Genomic DNA, 23051 nt, shown 5'->3' with positions numbered 1-23051 from the left:
GGTAGGCAGGTTGTGATGATGCCACAAGGTTATGTGAACTAGGTGGCCCAGCGCTCTCCTCCGTACAAGACAAGGTTCTTGCTAGGGATTGGTACGTATAGAGTGGTGATTTTGCACTAAAGCTGGAGGAGACTCTTAAGATCTGCCTAAAGGGTATATGACCTGGTAGCATTGTTGTGTTAGTGGCCATATATGGGGATGTGGAGATGCTCTACGTTACATTCATAAACGCGCCGCCGCGGTGGCTCAGCGGCTATGGTGCTCGGCTGCTGACCCAAAAGACGCGGGTTCGATCCCGGCCGTGGCGGCTAGAATTTCTTTGGAGGAGAAATTCTAGAGGCCCGTGTACTGTGCGATGTCAGTGCACGTTAAAGAACCCCAGGTGGTCGAAATTTCCGGAGCCCTTCACTACGGCGTCTCTCATAGCCTTAGTCGCTTTGGGACGTTAAACCCCATAAACCAAACTAAACCAAACATTCATAAACCCCTGGGAGTCCTTAATACCTCTCCTATTGGTGTGGTTAAACAATGTGGCACTTCTCTGCTATGGCAGGTGGCGCCACCGGTGGGGCTTGTGCGACCCTGGTTGCTATTCCCAAGCAACTTCTCATGACCAATCATTGATTAAAACTCGCGATCCGGTAGGCAGGTTTTGATAGTGTCACAACGTCATGTGACCTAGGTTGCGTCCCTGGGCATTTTTCATGGATTTTTTACTCGAAACCAGTGACGCCAACAACGCTGCTGGCTTTTCTGTGACACGATGCCCTTAACATTGTCGCATTAAAGCTGACCTGTTGCAGCTGTTGTGTTGTGAACTCTGCAATTCTACATTTTCAGGCATGCAAGGCATCCATATTTCATGATTTAAGATGCAATGGTGTTGGAATTTATTTTTCGTTACTTGTTTGCAATATTTATGTGAACATGTGTACGTGTGTTCTTTGCTAGTTTAAAATGTTTTTGGGCAGCTTGAGTCACTTGAGTCAGTATGCTACTCTTTAAGAGCCTTACTCAGAGTAGGAAATAAGTATATTTTTATTTTTCTTCATGAAGCTTGGACGTTTTTACTTTTTGTCTTGCAACAAGTCGGCATTTGTAGCATGGCTTAGCCATGCTTTCTTGTCATTTCTAACATTTTCAAAAAGACACTCTGCCGCCACTTACTGCCAGTGGTGTCACGCTGCTGTTGGCAGAAGCGGTTGCTGGTATCTATGTTTAGATATTGTCACAAAGTGGTAATGCCAGTCCGATGAGGAAGATGTCGGCAAAACGCTTCCAAACGGAACTTGGCTGGCCAGATCTGTGCCCTCAAAGAACTGAATGAGTCGGTGGCTGTGTAGCAACAAGCCTGCTTGGCGTTTGTCGAGCAGAAGGACTGCAGCTCTTGTGCACACTCAATCTAAAGCTTTGCAAGAAACCTTTGAGCTAAGGAACCAAAGGTATAACCACAACAATCTGGAAAAATGTGGAAGGAGTTCCTTGTGGCTATGATTAATCAAGACATGTCCGGTCGCATCTCGCGTCACAAACAAAATGATCAAGCTGCGTACCTGCGGTTTTGAACATCAATAAACACAGTATGATGATTTGCGGCAATATGAGCAATATTAATTTAGTTATAGTATGTTTAAGACTGCTTTAGTGTTTTCAACAGTAGTTTTGATAACACTCGTGCATCTCATGTAATGTGACACTCATTACTGCCACTGCATGCTTCCTGGGTAGCACAGCAGTCGGGTCCACAGTTGCATGAAGTTGCTATACGTGTATATTCTGTCCTAGATGTGGGGGTTTTTAGACACAGTCTGCCATGAAAAACGAGACTACGATATGAAAATATTCGAATTCAGATGCTTCTGCTGCGTATTGCAGAGCCACAGCGTAGACTTGCTTATTCGGATAAGGAGCTCTCAATTGCTGCATAAAAAATTAAGTTGATGAAAGTCAGCAGGCCGTCTCTTTAACAAAATGGTGCAACTTGCAGCTTGCAGTGCTTATTCTAATCAACTTCTCTGCTCTGTTTCATTTTGCAGGCATCGAAACCAATATCGGCAACCAATGAGTACACAAGCTGCCCAAAGAACCATCTTTCAAAACCAGTGCTTCCAGCATTTTTAGGATGAACTGTCTGATGTTCATAACCTGAAATAACAGCATAGCCAGTGATCTCAGACTGTGGTGATGGTGCATGAAAAGGGGCCATATTAGTCCCTGCCTTGTTGATGCCTAGACCACAGCCATCATTGCAGCAACGAGCCGCGGTGTCTCAGTGGTTACATTGCTCGGCTGCTCACTCGAAAGATGTAGACTGGATTCTGGCCGAGGTGGTCGCATTTTGATCGAGGCAAAATGTTAGGAGGCCCATGCACTTTGTGATATCAGTGCACGTTAACGAACTCCAGGTGATCTTAATTAAACTGGAACCCATCCACTACGGTGCCCCTCATAGCCTCAGTTGCTTTGCGGCGTTAAACCTGATAAACCAACCAACCATCATTGCATCATTAACAGTGGATATTGTGTAACATTCTATGTATGACATCGTGCATGAGTGCAGAGAAACCTTGTTATCTTACACATTGCTGTACAGTTGTTCTCTGTAGCTTTTTCTGAACAGAGTACACAAGGTGGAGAGTACACAGAAAAAGAATACTTGCAGTAGAAAAGCGCCTGTCTGTGTGAATGTGCCTTTTGTGCATCATACATGGTCTTGCTTTTTGTGCTCTAGTCTCACTAGTTTAGCTCTCGGTTTCCATTGTGGTTCTACTGCCCTGTGAGCTTCCATGTCTCATGATTTTATGGCTTATTGTTTTCTGTATTCTTCTACATACAACGGCCTTTTAAATTGAGCTCTGAAAAGCAGTAGTAATAACTTTTTGTTATACTGTCAGATGTTCTGGGATGTATATTAATCTGTACTATTTTAAATGTCTGCAGGAGCTTGCATTACATGTGCCTCTGATTCTATTTGCTGTTATGAAATGTTATCTAGCCTGGTTCATTTTGGCTTGATATTAATGATTCGTGCTTATTTAAGTGCTATGTATTATGGGGTTAAAAATAGGGGAGATAAATCCGTTCTCCCCGCTTAAGCGCGGCAGACCTAGTTCAAAACCGTGCGGACCCCACCCTGTGGTCGCGTACGCTACCGAATGCACGCCGACCACGGCGGGCCTTGCTCTGCGGGAACAAAGGAACGACACACTGGCTGACACAAAGAAGGCATTTATTGCTATAACAACAATAACGCCAGCTAGCAACAAAATACACCGAGGAATCGAGGATGTCCGACTCACCAGCACGGTTACGAGTGAATGTTCGCCCACGCTAGGGCAGGGGAAATACTCCGAGGCCGGACGGGACGAGCTGAGGGGAACATGTTTCTACACAAGGTCGTCGCCGGCGAAGAGCGGAGCGGAACGCGAAGTGTCCGCGTCCTTTTCCGGTACCAAGGAGAAGCCAGCCGGCTATCCCCCGCGCGCACACGCAGCAAAACGCCATCCGTGGCGCTGGTGTCGCCGCGACGCGAGCGCCCTCCCCTGTTAGTTAAAGTAACCGAACCGAGAAGAGTGCTTTGCGGGGGAGCTAACCACAGGGAACTAGTGCGTTGCTGGAAACTGAACGCAGGGGACGAAGGCGTCCCCACATCCCCCCAACCTTAAATAGACCCCTGCGCCTGCAAGTTACATGCTATGGAGGAGTCTCCTGGTCTTCATGTGCTTAAGGCAGGTCTTGCAGCGGAGGTCACGCCGACAGCGTGCACGCAGTCTTCCGCGGTATTCCGAAGGCGGCGTGAAGGTCTCCGCTGGGACGACTTGCATGGCCCACGGACTACGTGTCCGCAGGCCCGCGAAGAGGAGGGCCGGTTGACCACTGCAGGCCAGGATTCTGCAGTAGTCGCCAGGGTAATCGCAGCCAGAGGTGGCTGCTGTCTGGTCTCGCCACGGCTGCCCCGGATGGATGCGGCGAACAGGATACAGGCCGCTCCATCGTAGCAGGCGGCAGCGAGACGATGTGCACAGGACAGCAAGCCGGAGTGGCTCCACTGGATCTGCAAAATTTCCGAAACACACTCCGCATGCCTTTAACGTAGGTCACGGGAGGGGAAACGGCGTACACAAGGCCCTCGTGGCTCAATGCTCAACTCGCTAGCAAAACGTGTCGGGCGGCTGTGCAACGCAAAGTTCGAGTGAACAAAGCCCTTTCTTGAGTTGAACGAGAATGCTCGGTTCATGCGAGGTTACAAAAAAGGTGGGCAGCAAAGTGCGCCCCCTCTCAACACCACGGTCCGGTGGTCGTGTCACTTTTGACATGGTGCAGGCAACTCTGAGAAGCCTTAGGCCTCACTACCATAGTGACGGTCGACGTCCCCCTTGAATTTATTTCAAAGAAGCATGCTTACATACATGTTTGAGGTGTATGGGAGTAAAAGCCGCTCAAGAGTAAACTTGACAAAATGCAGATTACGCTAACTAGATAACAGATGGGCCGCCGCGGTGGCTCAGCGGTTATGGTGCTCGGCTGCTGACCCAAAAGACACGGGTTCGATCCCGGCCGCGGCGGCTAGAATTTCTTTGGAGGAGAAATTCTAGAGGCCCGTGTACTGTGCGATGTCAGTGCACGTTAAAGAACCCCAGGTGGTCGAAATTTCCGGAGCCCTCCACTACGGCGTCTCTCATAGCCTTAGTCGCTTTGGGACGTTAAACCCCATAAACCTAAACCTAAACCATAACAGATGGTCACGGTGAGACAGAAAAAGCAGTCAGCAGCAGTACAGTGTGGTAACAATAGTGCAAATACAACGTAACTCATACCTATGTGACGCAGAGTGCATCGTGCCCGGGAGAGACTTTTCAGGCTATCGGGCAGTGCGCATTACGTGGCCCCCATTGTTGCTGTCGGCTTTTGTGTTTGTTTTAATGCGTTGCCACTGGATTTTCCATTCCGCCGCTCAGCCGTTGACTGTGGTGTCCCTCTGCCCACCAGGTTGAGGGCAACCTGGCCAAGGTGGAAGGTGGGCCACCCAGGTCATGTGACATGATCACAACCTGACCACTGGATTGTGAACAAACTGCACATCGTGGCGGATGGCAGTTCAGTTAATGGCTGGTTGCAAGAGGTTGCTTGGGAAGAGCAAGTTGGGCCTTCTAAGCCCAACTTGCAGTGCTTAGGCCCTGCACCACTGCACCAGTAGTGGTATGAGAATTCCCAGCTGTCTATGATTGTAGAGAATGACCACTTCCACATATACGAGGGGGTACCCAAAAGAAACCGGACTTATTTTTGTTTGAACTTATTTGTTCGCATTTTCAGCACAGACCTTCAATATCCTTCAAAGTACTCCGCTTACAATGATACGTTTGTCGAATCTTTCATTCCATTTTTCAAAACATTGTTTAAATTCATCTTTTGTGATGCTTGACAGTCACTCCGTCGTTTTTTTCTTCACCTCAGCAACATCAGCAAAACGCTTTCCATTCACCTGTCTTTTCATTCTACGAAACAAAGAAAGTAGCACGGGGCAAGGTCGGGTGAGTATGAGGGTTGAGGAACAGAGGTCATGCCATTTTTGGTTCGAATTTGTCGTAGAGACAAGGCTGTGTGAGCAGGGGCATTGCCACGGTGGAAAAACCAGTCACCCGTCTGCCACAAATCTGGCCGCTTCCACCGAACACTGTTGCCCAATCTTTTCAAAGCATCCAAGCAGAAAGCGTGGTTAACTGCCTTACCCTGCGGAAAAACTCTGAATGGACGACTCGTCTCAAGTCGAAAAAACAAATCAGCATTGTTTTGAGGTTTGGTTTCACCTGACGAGCTTTCTTGAGGCGGGATGAATTTGAAGTTTTCCATTTGCATGACTGTTGCTTTGATTCAGGATTTAATTCAGGAACACTTGAGTTGTCCCCATAGCATCGTCATTGTACGTCTTTCTGAATATTTCAAGGGTTTCCGTTCCAATTTTTCCGAGAAAAAATCAGAATTTCACCGGCGCACGCTGTTCACGAAAATCAGCCATTGCAAAAACGACACTCACACAAAACAGTCGTCACTCTAAAACCCTGCCTAAACTAGTCTGACCTCCTTCAGCGAAGGCACTCGGCTTACTGACTCTGAAATGTTCGTTCTATGCACTCCTAGCGGCAAAACGCAGTACCACAGAAGCTGTGCCGATTCAAAAAATTAGTCCGGTTTCTTTTGGGTACCCCCTCGTATGGCCATTAGCACATCCAAGTAGCATGCCCCAATCGCACTAAGTCGTCCACAATTTTTGAATTTTTATTTTTAGGTAGCCAACACTGTCTCTAGAAAACACTGAGGAAAAAATACTCGGGAGGGAGCATCCGTTGACAAACTTCAAGTTTAGTCATAAAAAGTATAAAGGAGCGTGATATCTATAGCTGCTATGCACACGCATGCACGGACCAGTGTGGCAAACTGACTAGACGAACCTCACTGCTGTAGGCGCCCGCGCCATGGGCCGCACAGATGCGTACACTAAAACCTGCCGGCACCTAAATTGGAATTGGTGGTGGTGGCGTGACAATTTTATTAGAACATCCTTTCTATTAGGCATTCAGTACATTCTGGGCCAAGGCGACGAGGGCACGTTGCAGCCTCAGATCCAGGGAGGCGAGCCAGATGGGCCACGGTCGGGGTGGGGGGAAAGGATAGGCGGGGGACTGGAAGGCTGCATGGCACTGTGTAAGGCAGTGTTCTATGTCTGCATATGTGTGTGGACAGTTTGGGCACTGAGGTGTGGAAGTGTACCGGTATAGATAAAGTTTGGCTGGTGTCTGTAGGAGATTAAACTGTATTCAGGGAAGAATGCGAGCTTCACGGATCGATAAGGATGGATGTGGGGGTGGTAAATCAGCTAATTTCAATTTTTGCTGCACGTAGTATTTGTTAACAGTGCGTTTGTAAGTCCTGACCACCTGCTCCGTCGGTGGGCTCGTTCATGGGATCCCTGGCGCCCGGTGTATAGTTTCGCAGTCAAGCTGATGACCCAGCTCATTGCCGGGGATGCCCATGTAACCAGGGATCCACCGAAGGGTCACCGGTAGTGGGCTTAATGCTAAGAGGGTGCCATCTAAGGCCGATCGGGTAGGGAAAGGGAGGGCTCTTTCATGGAAGGCACGCAGAGCTGCCTGCGAGTCTGTATAGACAACGTATTGGGGGGGGGCGGGGGTAGGGTGGCGAAGTGTGTGATGGCATCGGTGGTCCCGTGTGTTTCTAGGGCGAGCGTAGAGGGTGCGGAGGTGTATGGACAATACCTCGTATGGACCGGTTGTGTGAGTGCTGGTTGTAGAGAGGCAAGGGTGGAGGAAGAAGGCTGCTGTGGAGCCCGCGGTTTCCGTGAGACAGGCGTCTGTGTAGGCCACCGCTGCAGCGTCCAAAGGTGGCTTGTGGTTGTATGCGTATGCTTGGCGGCGGCCTGCGTGTGTGTGTGCGGACATGTTGCGTGGAATGGGTGCGAGGCGGAGGTTAGGGGGTTAGATTGGAGACTGCGGTGGGTCTGGGAAAGAAATGGGTGTGTAAGGAGTCTGGGATAGGATCCACCGCCCAGCTGGTGTACAGGCGGATGATTTGTCTCTCCCCGTCCAGGTTAAGGAGGGCTTGAAGAGGGTGGAAAAGGCCTATTCTGTACAGGGTGTCTGCAGAAGCCTGAGGGGGGAGTCCTGGTGTTGCTTTATATAGTGTATCGAGGGCCCGGGTTAGTTTATCTTGTTGTGTACTTGTAAGTGGGCAGTAAGGCATGTAGTACAGGAATTTGTTCAGAGCCAGCGCTTGAGCAAGGCGGCTGGCGTGTGTCTCGGAGAGGCGAGCATGTTTTAAAACTATGCGGTGCAGTAAGTGTGTTATTGAGTGGCATGTGCTTATGGACTGATTGATGGCAGAGGGGAAAGTGTTAGAGTTGATTGGCATACCCAGGATGCGACAAGATTCGACGCGGGGGATGCGCTGTCCGGCAAGGGTGAGGGAGATGGAGGGGTTCATCGTCCGTTGATATTTACTGCGTGTTATGAGTTGAAGTTCTGATTTCTCTGGAGCGGGTTGCTGGGCCGCTTGGGAGAGGTGTGAGGAAATGGTGTTAAGTGCATGTTGGAGTGTGGTTTGGACCTCTCCCAGTGAGCCTGTGGTGACCCACAAGATGAGATCGTCTGCATAGAAGACCAAATGAAGGTCGGCATTACCGGCTAAGGCCTGGCCGAGCGGGACCATGCCTAGGTTAAAGAGGATGGGAGATAGGACAGCACCTTGTGGAGTGCCACGAGTGAGCGGGATGGGTTGAGACAGTTTGTCGAGGTAGTAGATACAGGGAGAGCGGTGGGAGAGGAAAGCTCTTATGTAATTGTGCATGCCGCGTCCGCACTGCGTGTCAGCTAGTATGGTGACGATGTGGTCGTGTGATATGTAGTCGAAAGCCTTGCGTATGTCAACGGTTACTAAGGCTTTGACCTGCACAGCGTCTGAGGCATTTGAGTTAAAGAAGGTGTGTTGAAGGAGAAAGAAAAGGTCTTGGGTGGATAGTGCTCGGCGAAATCCAATGAGGGTGGGGGGAGATAGTTGGTGGCCTGGAGATGGGAAGTGAGGCGGGCAAGCACCATGTGCTCCATGAGCTTGCCTGCGCAGGAGGTGAGGGAAATAGGGCGGAGGTTATTGATGCTGGAGGGTTTATTGGGTTTTGGTATGAATGAGACCAGGGACGATGTCCAGTCCACTGGCAGGGTGCCATAGGGCCAGGCGTCGTTGATGACATTAAGAAGAAATGTGTTGGCTTCGGGAGAAGGTTCTTGTCTGCACCGGGGGCAGAGTGTGTGTTACAACGCGTGAGTTCTGTGTGTGTGAAGGGGACATCTAGTGCGGGAAGGGCTGGGCCATGATGTGGTGAGTTTTGAAGAGGATTGTAAAGGTGGGAAATAAAGCTGTTGGAGGTCAGTGAAAACCTCTGTTGGAGTATGGGAGGCAAAGAGGCGTTCAAGAGTGGGTGTGGGATGAGGTTGAGGTCCGATAAGGGAGCGGAGAAGGTAGCAAGATGATTTTTGATGTAAAGTTCCGTCTAAGCGGTCGCATGTTTGTGACCAGTGTTTGGTGTCTAGTGTCTTGCAGTGGGAGGTAATGTCGTTGCGGAGTGCTTGTATTCTGTCGGGGAGTTGTGTGTTGTGTGGTTGTGTAGCTAATGCGCATTATTTTCTCCGCTTCCATAGTCATAGAAGGTGAGGATCAGGGTTGTCACGGGGAGTAGGATTGGAAATTTCACATGTTGCCCGTGACTGGGTGTTTCTGTGGTCACTAACCCATGAAACGTAGTCGGAGAGGTTAGATGGGGGTGGGGGTAAGAACCGGCGAAAGTTTGAGCACGAAGTGTGTCGCACCTTCGCCCTGTGTCGGGGGTGTTGTGTGGGTATGTTGATGACAAGGATGGAATGGTCGCTGAGTAGGTATGTGTCAGTATTGTGCCAAGTAACATGTGGAATGCATAGAGTGAAGGTCAGGTCGGGTGTGGTGTCTCTTTGATAGGAGGAACGCTGTCTAGTGGGGCCTAAAAAGTCGTTCAGCAAACAGTAGTGTTGCGAGTATATATGATCGGGGAGTAAACGCCCTGCCTTGTGTGTGGTTCTGTAGCCTCACTGTGTGTCTGGTGCACTGAAGTCGCCTGCCACAAGCAGCGAGGAAGTGATGGTTTGGAGGAAGTTGAAAAGATGGGGTAGGAGGGAATGCTGTTTGAGGGGGTTGTAGTATTTAACGAGAATGGTGGGAGGGGATGTAGGTGCGAGGAAGAGCTCGACGGCAACTAGATGCTGTGAGAGTATATCAGGAATTTGGAGGACTGAGAATTTGAGGTCTCTTCGGATATATGTTGAGATCAGCGGTATTCGATCCGTAGAACTCGCATGAATCGCTCTGTATCCCGGGAGGGTGCGTTCGCCTCTGGTTTCCTGGAGTAGGAGACCAGAGGGGGGTGTGGAAGGGTAAGGAGATGCTGGGAAAGGGGCGTACATGCAGTGCGAATGCATCGGCAGTTCCATTGGAGAAAGCTATGGAATGGGGGGCGTGTCATAGTCTGATATGTCCTCGGGGTGGGGGCTGTGGGGACGGCCACAGGCTTTTTCTTTTTAAGGAGTGGGGAGTCAGATGGGGAGGAGAGGGCTGTAAGTGTATGCTGAATTTGTTCTATGAATTCCGCCTGCTTGGCAGTGGCGTTGGAGAGTGTAGTGACTAGAGCTGTGAGTTGAGTTATCTGCAGTGTTTGTGCCTGTATTTGTTGTTTCAGGGCCTCTTGGCGTTGTGGTATGGTGTCAAAGAGGGAGACGAGGTGGTTCATGTGTGTCTCAAGGGCCTGCATGTCAAGTTGAAGCTGGTCTAGGGTATCGCGTTTATCGGGTTGTTGTGGGGGGGGGTGACGGAGTGTGCTGGTGCAAATAGCGAAACTTGGTGAAGGGAACAACTTTATAAGCACTTGGCTTGCGAAGGCTGGCCGTGTGAGTTCTTGCTCTCTCAGGAATTGTTTTTCCTCCTTTCTCGAAAATGTTTCCGAATCTTCGGTGCAGCTGATCGATTGAATTTGGCTCAAATGCCGTGCACGTTTGCAGTGGTTGCACAATTTTCTTATCTTTTTCCTGTCACTAGTTTGTCTGCTTTCTTTCTTTTTGGTGAGGGGATCCTCATTGATGACTTAACATATGTTGGAATTACACAGCAAGCTTGCTACAAATCGCATTATCCTTCCATCTGTAATGGCTTTCGATCACTATCTCTGCATCGTGGTCACAATGCTGTGGGGAATGCTCTGAAGACAGATGTGCGGCTCTCTGTGGAGGCTCTGGACGCCTTTCAGTGGCTTTGCAGTGCGTATCATAGAACATGTACATTCAAATTAGCAAGCAATGTCACCTTAGGAACACACAGAATTTGGAGGGGAAACGATTGAAAAGTTGCCTTCCCTTCCATGTTGCACATGGGCAGCTAAAATGTATATCTTCTAGGAGCTTGCTGGCTTCTAAAGAAAATCCCTACTGTAAATGCATTCAATTCGTACCACTTTCACAAATGACTCGTATTCTGCGATGCATTCGTCTGCGCCTTTAAATACAGGGGTGCTCCTCTGTTTTCCAGGTGACCTTAGAATTGTATTAGTGAAGGCTACCACTGAGGTTCATGTATTACAGCTCTAGCCTTTTGTGGCACGTTTGCCCACTTCAAGGCGCTGGACGTTCCATGGCCAGAGTAAGCACAGCTGCTGGCCGTGGTTAGATTACGAGGTGAATAAGTGGGCAGACAGAGATATAGCGACCACTGAAAAATCGGACAAATTTCAACTTTTCATTCATTAAAAATACTGGGCACGCAATGGAAATCAATCTTGAAACTCAAAATATTTTATTTGCTAATGACACAGAGTATCAGGCTCTCTTAAGAGCAATAATAAACACACTTACAAGATACAGCGGAGAACAACAGGTATCTCCTGTTTTTGAGACATACAACCTTTCCAGTCTACTTCCATGAAATACCCACACGGGTCTCACACCTGCTCAACTTCTCCCCCATCCACACCTCACTGACAATTTGGAAACCTTTTTGAGAGATGACGCTGGTTGCTCAAAAATAAAAGTAAAAAGGAACAATGTACATCTGCGCAGGGCTCGTGGTGCACACTGCTGACATTCCAAAAAGTGTGTCTCATCTTGTCCATAAGTTGCATAGCCACTGCACTGACTACTCCCCGATATCCCTGACTTCTTCCTGATATCGAGATTCACAGAAGCAATCTACCACGAGCAAGCGAGACTGTCACGTGGAACAAATTAGACTTTAAAATGTTCTGCTCTGCTTCTCAGTGCTATAGCTGGATGTTCGTTTATTTGGGAAAGAAATTTTTTATATCCATGACAAATTTTGTCCATAAAAGTTAGTAACCCTTTAACCTGAATTTTTTTACCTGATATGTGCAGGTGCTTGCAGGGGATGTGTATGCTTCTCATTCTGTGTGCTGTAAGAACAAACTGTGTAGTCCAGGAGCGCATTCCTTGGTATTAATGACTCATGCTTATTTCCTTGTGTTCCTGTGGTTTGTGACCTGACTTTAGTTCCATTCCTATTTTTATCACAACAGCCGGCCATATCATGCTAGATTGATTAGGAAAGCGTTTTCTTTGTATTTTTTGAAAACTCCCTGTCTTTCATCGGTGCAGGCCTGGTTAAAGCTGATCCTGACCAGGGTGTGCCGCCTGGGGAAAACTTGCAGGATGACAACACCCATATGCAGCACTCTATGCCAAGTCATTGCAACACTGTTGGGAACCACCAGGGTGGACATGCGAACAAGCAGTTGCATCATTGTAGTCACTGCAGTAAGGGCTTCATGAAGAAAAGCCACCTAGTACAGCGCATTCATTTCCACACAGGTGACCGTCGCTATCAGTGTGACCACTGTGGATTGAGATGTGTACAAAAGTCTCACTTGGTCAAACACATCCGTACCCACACGGGTGAGCGTCCATACAAGTGACCACTGTGGGAACAGCTTTGCCGAAAGAGGAACTCTCGTGACGCACCTTCGCACCCACACGGACGAGAAACCATTCGAGTGCCAGCTCTGCCCCATGGCCTTTACAAACAGTTCAAACCTTGCAAGGCATGTGCAAGCCCATAAGAGTGAGAAACCATATCACTGTCAGTTCTGCACATCAGCGTTCAAAGAAAAACGCCATTTAAAACGCCATGAAAAAAGTCAACACGCTTCAGAAACCACAGTTCCGTAAAGTTTTCATGCGTTTTCCCAACTTGAGATACCGAAATAATTGCTGGCTAACCAGTCTCACATTTTAATTGGTCAAGTTGGGATAAAATATGCAAATTTACATGATTTCAAAGTGCATCGGCCTGAGGCAATTCTTTGGTTGCTTTCCCTCCTCTATAAGAAACCTGAACTAAGCAAACTGCTGCTGTCGTTAAATTGTGGCATGTGCAGATGTCATCATTTTACTAGTTTCAGTGTGTTGAATGACTTGCATGAATTCTGGTTGCAGTTCAAGAAGATGATATATTCTTGTGGGCATGACTTCGTTTAACTCTGAAAAAATAGCCAATAGGTAAAAATGGTTCATAAAACCTGGTTTTTTCAGGTGCGTCACAATAATAATTTCTCACACCCCTTTTATTTCTTATTTTTATCTGTGCATTCATTTCTGTGTCCCCTCATCTGTTCAACTTTGCCATTTCTCTCAGACAAATGTTTAAAGAATTAAAATAATTCACTTTCTGGAATGAGGTTTTTAGCAGGAAATCTAAAATTTGTGCATCGATATGGAGTACTCACATAATTTCTTAAGCCTTATTCCCAAAAAAGAAGCTTTTGAAGGAGAAGAAAACAAGGTCTTGGTGTTGTTACAATGTGCATATGTTTTGTACTAAAAAGTTTGGCGCTGGCTAACAAACTGACATACTAATGTCCGAGAAGTTCTGTGTTCTTTTCTGAGTGCCATACCACCAGAGAAGCATGCTGTCTTATTGTTCTTTCCATGCTTGTGTTGTGGCTCAATCATTGTGATGCAAGAGCAGGGAAGCAAAGTCCAGCCTTTTTATGATATACTATGCTTATTTTTGGTTTACTTGCTGCTTGAGAGTGCTTTATCAGTGTAATTGCATGCTGTAATGGTTTCCAGGTTTTGTGACCAAATCAATAAAATTTTCTTCTCATCCATTCAAAGTACAAGGATGGAGTACCCACAGAAAGCTTATGCTTTGGGCAGCTTGAAATGCTGCTGCCTTTACACATGGTGGCAGTGAAAGTACATTATGGACATGACACGAACATACGCTGACTAACCACCGATTGCTCTATTTATTGCGTGTTCAAATTTATAGGCTGAAAAGTATGGTGCTAGAATACACAGAAGAACTAAAAAGAAATACAAATCGTGAATCAACCCGTGCTTAGATGGAGTGTATATGTGGTCAACGGGTCAAAGAACTAAAACAAAACCAACCAGTCTCTGCCTTTGGGGATTCCCCTAAATATTTGACCAACCCTCCAAGAAACCTGCACGTTCGGCATCTTCATCTTGGAAAGGAACGGCCTTCAGTATTTGGGAACAGTGAATGACCAAATGGCTACCTGTTCATTGTTTCAAGGAACAAGTGTGTTCACATAGCCTCCTTATGCAGAAGTGCAACATAAGAGGTTGAAACGTCTTGACAGTAGTGACGATGATGCTGCTGATGGCACAGTTGTCCTTGGGCTGGAGAGCTGGAGAACAGAGGGATTCTTTTAGAAGTAGTTTGCTGAAGAAGCAGAAATGTAGACTGGGCAAGTTCGTCATCATATCAGCCTTACTACACCCACTGCGGTTCAAAGGCCTCTAACACGTCTTTCCAATTAACCCTGTCCTTTGCCAGTTGCGACCACTGTATCCCTGCAAACTTTCTGCCACCCCCTGCTACGGTTGTGTTCTCTTGGAATCCACTATGTTACCCTTAAGGACCAGCTGTTATCTTGCCTTCGTATTACATGCCCTGCCCAAGCCCATTTCTTCCTCTTGATTTCGACTAGGATGTCATTAGCCCGTGTTTGTTCTCTCAGCCAATCTGCCCACATCTGGTCTCGTCATGTTTCACCCATCATTTTTCTTTCCATAGCTCGGTGCGTTGTCCTTAACTTAAGCTGAACCCTCTTCATTAGCCTCCACGTTGGGCAAGTTGGTTCATCACCAATGGGAATGGCTGCAGTGTGAACAGCAAAACTTTTAAACCTGTTTTAATTACCAGTATGTGGTGTGTGTGCGCACGAGCGTGCCAGCCCACACGAGAAAAGGGAAGAGTGACTCAATGTTTCTATTTTTTTTAAATTAATAGTGCATGATTATTGTCACTCAAACATAATGAATTAGAAAGCAGAAGAAAAAACAACCATGTTTTTTATGGTGTGTGTGCACGTGTGCATGTGTGTGTGTGTGTCTGAAAGTGTCTTTATACCGCAACCTCATGTGACGTGAAAACAAAAAGCACTGAACTACCGGAGAATTCCAATGAAGTATGCTCAACACATTGCATGCCGGAGGCTGAAATCGTACACCTCTGTGGGGTGGCAGCATTATTTAGGTGGTGTTGCTAATTTAGTTTGGAATCCACATGTTCTTGATGGTTGAAAAAGAGTAAAATGGTGATTAGACACACCTGTACACAGAGGATGTTAGTTAGGTCTGCCGCGGTGGCTCAGTGGTTACGGTGCTCGGCTGCAGACCCGTAAGGCGAGGGTTTGATCTCGGCCGCGGCAGTAAAATTTCAAAGGAGGCGAAATTCTAGACGCCCGTGTTTTGTGCGAAAGAACCCCAGGTGGTCGAAATTTCCAGAGCCCTTCACTACGGCATAATCACTGATTTGTTGAGCACAAATCTGCAAATGCTTGAGTTTGCGGTCGTGGTTTGCAATGACAGCACTGCTCTCATGCTCCAATTGCTTTCTTGTTTTGTTGATGTTCACCACGATGCAGCTTTCTTTTCTGTGTTACCCATGCCAGCATACCCACCATTATCCTAACATTTCCCAGTGTGTTCACTAAACATGTAAATTATTGCCAAACTTTTGTGTGTGTATGATCCAACATCGCTTTAGCTGTGACTGTTGTGACCCAACCAGTTGAATGAAAACTGGCAGCCAGCTTGCAGATTTCATGGGCCAAATTTTGTCTATGGCACCTTTGCCGGTGGCCTACAGCACGTTCTTCAACTTGCAGTATTTGTGCACGAAGAATGAAGAATTGATACTAGGGAAAGCGTCAGGTATTGTTGTGCTTACGGATCAGGCTGTGGAGCAAGTTTCCCGCACAAATTTTTTTTCAACGCTCTTCACAAAATACATGGATAAAAATTACACAAGTGCTGAAGGGATTGTTTTACATGAAATGACATATTTAGAGTCTGCACACAAAAATGCATATTCCCTGAAGATTTCTCAACTGTGACTTCATTGATAATTTTTTTTTTCAAGACCAGGCTGCCCCCTTGAGAGTCATGTCGTCGTCTTCTTCAGAAGATTTTACTCCCGAGATGCACGCCATGCCTTCTTTGTGCCCACCAATCCAAGCAGTTCATGTACAGGGATTGTTCGTGCATCCAGTGTCACCCCCTCCCGTGCCACTTTTCTTCCGCGTGCAGGAAACCGGCTGGCGAGGCGCATGCTCCTGCGGCTGGAGCAGAAGCTCCGCGGCGTAGAGGAAGGGGCCCCGTTGAGCGTGGCAGGCCAGGTGAACCTGCTCATCCAGCAGGCCGTGGACCCGCAGGACCTCAGCCGCCTGTTCCCCGGCTGGCAGCCCTACGTCTGACCTCCACTTCCGTCCAGGTAACTATACTGCCGCTGCTGCTGCTGCTCGACAAACTGCTGTACTGCTGTGCTCTTCTCCTTCAAATGGTTCACCTCATAAGTAGTTAAATTCCTAATTATTCATGCTGATTTCTCTCTTTCCTTTAATCTCTCTTCCCCAAGCTCTGCACAGAGGATAGCCCCATGCTCCTTTGTTGGGCATAGGCACTTTCGTAGGGGCGTGTTTACTGTGCTTGACTGTGACTGCGTCCTTGAATGTGTGATTGTGACTGGGTCTTTGACTGTGTGACTGACTGGGTCTTTGACTGTGTGACTGTGCCCTTGACTGTGCGACTGCGACTGTGTCCTTGACTGTGCAACTGTGACTGGGTCCTTGACTGTGTGACTGCGACTGTGTCCTTGACTGTGTGGCTGCGACTGTGCCCTTGACTGGGTGACTGCGACTGTGTCCTTGACTGTGTGACTGTGTCCTTGACTGTGTGACTGTGTCCTTGACTCTGTGACTGCGACTGTGTCCTTGACTGTGTGATTGTGACTGGGTCTTTGACTGTGTGACTGACTGGGTCTTTGACTGTGTGACTGTGTCCTTGACTGTGTGACTGCGACTGTGTCCTTGACTGTGTGACTGTGACTGGGTCTTTGACTGTGTGACTGACTGGGTCTTTGACTGTGTGACTGCGACTGTGTCCTTGACTGTGCAACTGTGACTTTGGTTTTGTCTTGATTATGTTTTTATTTTTCTGATTTTCTTTGTCGCCAGCACTCGGCGCTTTGTTTAGACTGTGGCTGTGCCCATGACTTTGCAGCGACTTCGTTTTTTTTTCTTTTTTATTATTATTATTTATTCCGCGGACTGCACACTGTGCTTTGGCTGTCTGCCTGTGACTAGCTTTTACTGTGATGAGCCTTTTGTTTTCTCTTCTTTTAGTTTTTTTTTACTGCTCTGTTTTTCACTTTAAATTTTTTTCTTCTTTGGAACATTTGCTTCTTTTTCATTTATCTTGAAATGGCGTTAAGCCTGGCAAAGCTTTGCTGGTCCGGGCACCCTCTCTCTTTCTTTTATGTTTTTTTTTTACCTTTTCTGAGAGGACCAATAAAAGGGTAGAAGCAGTATGACAGGGTACACGCAAGACTGCATCCGATGTGTGAGCAGCCGTAAGTCTATTCAGAAGGGCTACCGAGTGCTGCGGATATTGTTTCGAGGAAATGTTTACAGAGGGATGCAATCAGGTAGTCTAAAGCCCATGGCCATGTGAAATCTCACTCTTCACTCATCCACACCACTGGCCCGTTCTCGTGGGAGTTAGTGTAACGCTTACAGGGCTTGATGCCGCAAAGTTGGCGTGCAGCGAAGACAAACATAAGGCCATGCAATAGTGGCAGATGTTCTATGAGTTAAACAGGTCAAACGACGATATTAATTAATTACGGCGATATTAATACAACGAATTAATGGCTGTATTGAATTGTTCCTAAATATTTTTAACATGCACGATTCTTCTTTTATATATCAAATGCGGCTTGCCATAAAACAGATATATCAAACTGTCGGGCATCAAGCTGTGCGGTGCCCTGCTTGGATGACAGGCGGCAGACTTTGCCTCACTACACGAGTGACTGGTGGTGATGCGGTAGCATTTGCTCCACAGTGTCACGGTACATCTCACACCAGCTAATAATACCATGGAAAATATGGCTGCATGAACATTTGGTAGCCAGGTGTTCAGCACCTGTTTGCACCTCTTGCTCCAGTCATTAGCGCCCCGTAACCAGCGGCATGGTCGGTTGTAGCCTTCCAGTAGGCATCCTATGCTCTCTGTGAGCTGTCATGGAGGTGATGAAAACGGTGATAGCCTTAGTTCTGTAATCTCATGTTTCACGCTAAACCACTTTAACGTGGGGAAGCCACCCTAGCTGACGTTTGACCTGCCACCATCCCGTGCTCGCACTGGCACGTGGGGAAGCCAACCTAACTGGCATTTGTCAATGTTTTTTGTGGCCTCCACGAGCGGTTTTGAAACAGCTCTAAAGCTTTGGAAAAGGCCTCTCCCAGTTGCCGCCCTTTCACCAACTAAATTTCGTTTCTCCTGCACAATTTGTTGGCAAAATTTATATTGCTAACTTATGTTACAATTGTGTTATTTTGCTGCAAAACTAGCTGCCAATTTCTTGCTGTCTGATAAGTGGCGCATAAAGCCTAGGTCACAGCGTCTTGCTATTTTCTTTTGTTTTCTTAGCAGTCGCTCACCATTTGTATATCATCTTCAAACTCACCTTGTATCACAGAAATATTGTACGCTCCTATACGTCTTGCAGGAATAGCGCCGTCCATTCAGTCGCCACCGCCAGGTGTTCATGCGCCGTTATCCAGACTGCCATTTCAGCGCACACTGTTTCCCCCTGGTGTGGTGTGCCGGGACACGTGCCTAGTCGAAGCTCAAGGTTTGCAGTCGAGGGTGGGCCTTCGGTCACAACTCCACCCTCTTTTGCATTTTGTCACAGAACTGGCTGTTGCACGGGTCCCAGTCCTGATTGTTTGTGACAGCATTTGTCTGTGATGTTTAAACTTTTCCAGCTTTGCATTCCTTTATAGCCACAGTAGCTAAAAAGCATTTATGTTGCATGCAATGCTGGCATCTTTGCCTTACGCAGTCTTATTAACTTGCGTGCTGTGGTTTCTGACTGTGGTAGAGAACAAATGCGGTCAGAGTGTCGTTACTGGAAACGCTGGTCGACTCCGAGTATAGTTAGGATGGCTGTAGAATGGTTAATTACTCTGTAATTACCAGTGCGTGTAGGATGTTAGTCTTTGACTGTTAAGGATAGTATAGTGACCTATAGGGCTTTCAGCTTTCCTGAGTCACAGTGCGTCGTGCAAGGCTTGCCACATATCTGTGAGGACCAAACCCATGTGGGGTCCTTGTTGTGCTTCTTATGCCTAAGAATGTTGAGCGTCGTGTTTTTGTTGCATAAAAAAAAAACTTTTTTGCTCACTTTTTCTTCCTTTGTCAGTCAACTGATGTTGCTACCCAAATACCTAGACCACTTTTGACGGCATGCATAATAACACAGTGTGCATAATGTGTAGGAGACCGCCGAGTAGGTGGTGTTGTGTGTTGACCATGCAACTTATGTGTTCACATTGATGTTGCCATGTTTGAAATGTGCACCGTACTGTCTTCATTACGAGTCTCATGTTTGCATTTACTAGTACCAGCAGAATTTTCAGTTTTTTTTTATTATTACTTTGTATTTAGAGTTTTGTGTTTAGTAACTTCTCGCTGTCAAAAGGTCGGACAGGCTTGCAGTTTGTTTCTTGCAGTTAAGGCCACAACTTTGTTTCTGCACATTGCAGTTGTGCTATACATTCTTGTTGTTCATCTATACAGTTAAACCTGGATGTGACAAAATTGAGGAACGTCCGCACTTTTTCATTACATGCAGCTCATGCATGAAAACTCTACGGAACATTGCAGAACCAAAACGAAAATAAAAAATGTAGGTGAAATTGCCATGCAAACATTCACATTCAACCCCTGTAGCGCAAGTTTGTAAACAGAAAACATTTCACTGTCACGTTGACAATACGCGTGAGGCAGGGCAGCCGGAGGTTCCCGCCAGTACGACACTGTTCATCCCCCCCCCCCCCAGTGGGCTGTAGAACTCCTTTGGACATCCTCCGGATGTCCATGGGACATCTTCTACTGGATGGAGTGTCAGTGCCCGCTGAGCCATGTCTTATAGCTACATCCAGTTGTTTTACACTGCTTGGTTTGAACACACGACCTGGTGTGGCGCTGCATTTGCCATGAAGAGGCGCTGATCGTGCTCGGCCCTGAGGCGTTGTGTCAACTGCATTCGCTCGTCGCAGTCATGGCAGTTCTTGTTTTGTCACTATGAAACTTTCTCATGTTTCGGCCAAATTTCAAGTTACACAGCACCAGCTAATAGATAGTCTGCATCGCAAGTTTGTTATATCAAGTTCGAGTGCCACAGTATCTTCCTTACAAGGAACTCATGAATACACACACCTCGGTTGGGGGTGCACTGGGGAGTAATATCGAAAAATCAGCTTACATGGGGGTTTGTTACGTCCAGGTTTAACTGTTGTCATATTAATAATGTGCGACAGGTTAGGAAGGCAACAGATGTCCGTGTTCCGTGGAAGTGAGCTTACCCATTCTAAATGCTTTGCACTATTGCCTCAGTTCATTTGCACAATAAAATTTAGTACAAGTTGCTCGCTGCTATATGAGGTTTAATCTCACTTTACGCTGGCCTTTTCATGACCTCACAGTAACGTTGCATTTATGTTGTTTTTTAGAGGCTTGTTCTTTTAAAGCCATTTTCAGCACTGAAGTGTGCGTTTACCCTGTAGTATTATTTTTTGCTTGTCATTTGCTTACAGAGATCACCTGGTCTTTGTGCAAGCATTATGACGCTGATTTATTTCTCTCAGGATTGATTTTTTTTTTCATTCAAAAGGCATACTGTATACCTACCTCAGGTTCATTCTTTTTCTGTGAATATTGCTTTCACTTTTTTGGTTACCTCACGTAAAACTAAAACAACATGAACGTTTTCCTGGTGCAGTGTTGCGGTTTTATCAGTGTTTTTTTTTTGCATTGGCATGACACTGCCTACATACGCCTACATTTTTAGGGGTTTTCTAAGAATCCGTAACCTCTGAAGCTACCTCTAATGTTCAGTCAAATATGAAAGGAGTACTTTGTTTCGCTCCATTCTAAACAGTTTTGCGACTGGCAAATGATTCTCATCGTACTTTTCCAGGTTTGATGAGACAGCAAAACGAATTCTGGTTCTTTAGGAGGAACTGTTTGTCCTCTTTCATACTGGGCTAGACTGTAGATCTTTTTCTCATGCCAAAAAAAAAATGTTTGGGCATGGCCTGTTTCTACCAGATTCTTTGAAATTTTCCCCGTTAGAGACATTTCTCACATTTTTAACACATTCCTTACTGCAGACAGTGTTACCCATCCACCTAGCATATCACTTTTTTTTTGTATCTTTGGTGTTTTTAAATCCTTATCACACACAGTCCAGGCACTGTGTGTCCATATTGTGAATATTGTTGTCTTCTACACAGTTTGTACTGTAGTTGAACGGCACAGAGCTTTCGCACACTTGCAAAAAAAGGATAGTGAGCTGCATATCAGGCCATGTCGGGAGCAACCTTAGATCGTAATGCACGAAGCTCACTAAAGGGCGAGTCACTTTGTTGTGCCAAAACTTGCGACACCCTAAACATGCAATTGTAGTGTTGTGTGAACTTCTAACGAATGTTGTCTTTAGAGCTCACAATTGGTGGCTTGTTGTGCAGCAGTTTATGTATCCTCTGTTTCACCCTTTGCATGCTTTCTGCAATGTTAACTGTTTGCAGCTTTGATTTTGTTGTGCGCATTACATAGATCAGCCTGCTGGAGAGCAGCAGGTTGTCTGAACAAAAACTTGAATAAAGTCTTTATCGTCCACAAGTTTGCTCAAGATCGTGCTCTTCCAAAGCTGAACGTGTTTCGTGCCGACTCAGAAAATGGAAGTGTTCTGCTGCCTCAAATTCTTGTGCTGTGTTGCAGCAAATGAAGTTGGAGCAGGTGAAGTAAAGCCTCATTATTTTAGACTTTAAGGAACAAAAAAAAAACGCCCGAATGATCTTCAAATCAAATGGTCTCCAGAGAAGTTTGAAAAATAATTCAGATCGTAATAAATTTAATTGCTGAAAACTCATCAGTGATCTTCCATCTTTATAATATTATATATAGAGCCTTGTTGCATCCCTAGAGCCACCTAGCGGTGACTCTAGTGACTACATATATATATAGCCTCGCTGCGTCACTAGAGTCACCCAGGTGTGACTATATATATATATATATATATATATATATATATATAGCCTTGCTGCATCACGAGTCACCTAGGGGACCTGTACTCCGTTTCATGCATAGCTGCTAACACCGCCAAAGCTAGCGCACCTGTTGCGCAAGCTAAGTCCACACCCGAAAAGTAATTTGCCATGCAACAAAAACGAACGCAGGCATATTTCGTTTCGACAAATGACGAGTACCGTGACTGGCAACCTCCTGCACTTTGTTCAACGCGACAAGGGAAGAACGTCCCCTAGCTCCTGCTCTCCTAGAACACGCAGGACTGTAGGCTGTTCTCCAAGCCCTGAGCATGCCAGAGGAGCTCCTGCGGCTGCTGCAGGCCCTGTATGCAGACACACAGGCCATCATCCATTGGAGAAGTGCGCTAAGGCTGTCCAATGTCTCGTGCGTGATCGAACGGTGGCTTAGAGAAAGCAGGCTGGGTTTTGATCTCGGTTTCATGGAGGGGGACATCAGCGTAACACGTCTGCCACTGCCAGCGCTCTTCTATGCAGACGACATTGTCCTGCTGGCTGGAGGCCCAGCAGAACTCATCTTTGCTGGACCTATGTGCAGAAGAGGGAACTTCTGTAGGATTTGGTTTCAGTGCCAAGAAATCGGCGGCCCTTCTCTTTCCCAGCGAGGGGGTGAGTAAGAATTCGTCTCTCTGCCTCCAGAGAGGCTACATTGAATGGGCTGAGAGCTACCGACACCTGGGGGTGGAAATCATGGCACAGCCTAACTACATCCGGCGTTACGATGAGCAGCTTGGAACGAAGGCAACAGCGTGACGATCGTTTCTGGGAACATGCACACTGTGGGCCTTCAGCCGCTCTGAAG

The 23051-nt window shown here is 46.8% G+C and overlaps 1 protein-coding gene across 1 annotated transcript; it reads left to right on the top strand.

Moving 5' to 3' along the window:
* The first annotated feature begins 9772 nt into the window (after positions 1 to 9772).
* Positions 9773 to 21834, top strand: LOC149366427 (serine-protein kinase ATM-like). Its single transcript, XM_089550739.1, has 3 exons — positions 9773 to 12413; positions 16164 to 16347; positions 18646 to 21834. Exons 1-2 carry the CDS (start codon positions 12269 to 12271, stop codon positions 16328 to 16330), a joined length of 312 nt encoding a protein of 103 aa, XP_089406865.1. The 5' UTR covers positions 9773 to 12268; the 3' UTR covers positions 16331 to 16347; positions 18646 to 21834.
* Positions 21835 to 23051: the final 1217 nt, after the last annotated feature.

This window comes from Amblyomma mixtum, chromosome 1 (genome assembly GCF_055824585.1).
Source record: "Amblyomma mixtum isolate Tamu chromosome 1, ASM5582458v1, whole genome shotgun sequence".
Taxonomy (NCBI): Eukaryota; Metazoa; Arthropoda; class Arachnida; order Ixodida; family Ixodidae; genus Amblyomma; species Amblyomma mixtum.
The sequence above is the reverse complement of the archived record's forward strand: the minus strand, read 5'-3'. Positions and strand labels throughout refer to the sequence as shown.